Source organism: Meleagris gallopavo, unplaced genomic scaffold (genome assembly GCF_000146605.3).
Source record: "Meleagris gallopavo isolate NT-WF06-2002-E0010 breed Aviagen turkey brand Nicholas breeding stock unplaced genomic scaffold, Turkey_5.1 ChrUn_random_7180001912963, whole genome shotgun sequence".
NCBI classification, from domain to species: Eukaryota; Metazoa; Chordata; class Aves; order Galliformes; family Phasianidae; genus Meleagris; species Meleagris gallopavo.
The window spans coordinates 1-401 of record NW_011175869.1 but is presented as its reverse complement, the minus strand read 5'-3'; the positions used below and the strand labels follow the sequence as shown (position 1 = coordinate 401).

Genomic DNA, 401 nt, shown 5'->3' with positions numbered 1-401 from the left:
CTTCTGTCTCTGGAAGAGGAAGAGGCGCAGGTTGATGTTTTTGGCCGCCAGCAGTTTGTTGCACTCCACCGAGTCGACGATGGGCAGCGGGACGTAGTCGGTCTCGTTGCTCTCGTTGGTGAAAACGAAGTGGTAGATGACCGGGTTGATCTGGACGTCGTCGTAAGGACCCTCGAGGAGGAGGAAGGAGCATTCGAGGGGGGAGCTGACTTTGCTTTTGAGGATGAGCTGGAAGGACAGGGTGCGCTTGCAGGAGAGGTTGGGGTTGCGTTCGGAGTCGTTGACTCGAGCCTTCAGCACCCACGTCTGGTTGAGGACAGTCAGCCTCTGGGTCTCGTAGTACAGCCGGGTGATGAAGTCGTCCGTGCGGTACGGGCGGAACTGAACCTCTGTGTGGGGGG

The 401-nt window shown here is 58.6% G+C and overlaps 1 protein-coding gene across 1 annotated transcript; it reads right to left on the bottom strand.

Moving 5' to 3' along the window:
- Positions 1-6: 6 nt before the first annotated feature.
- Positions 7-396, bottom strand: CYHR1 (cysteine and histidine rich 1; the record flags this gene model as incomplete). Its single annotated transcript, XM_010727568.2, has 1 exon — positions 7-396. A coding segment is annotated over one exon (390 nt), but the record flags the coding sequence as incomplete, so codon positions are not given.
- Positions 397-401: the final 5 nt, after the last annotated feature.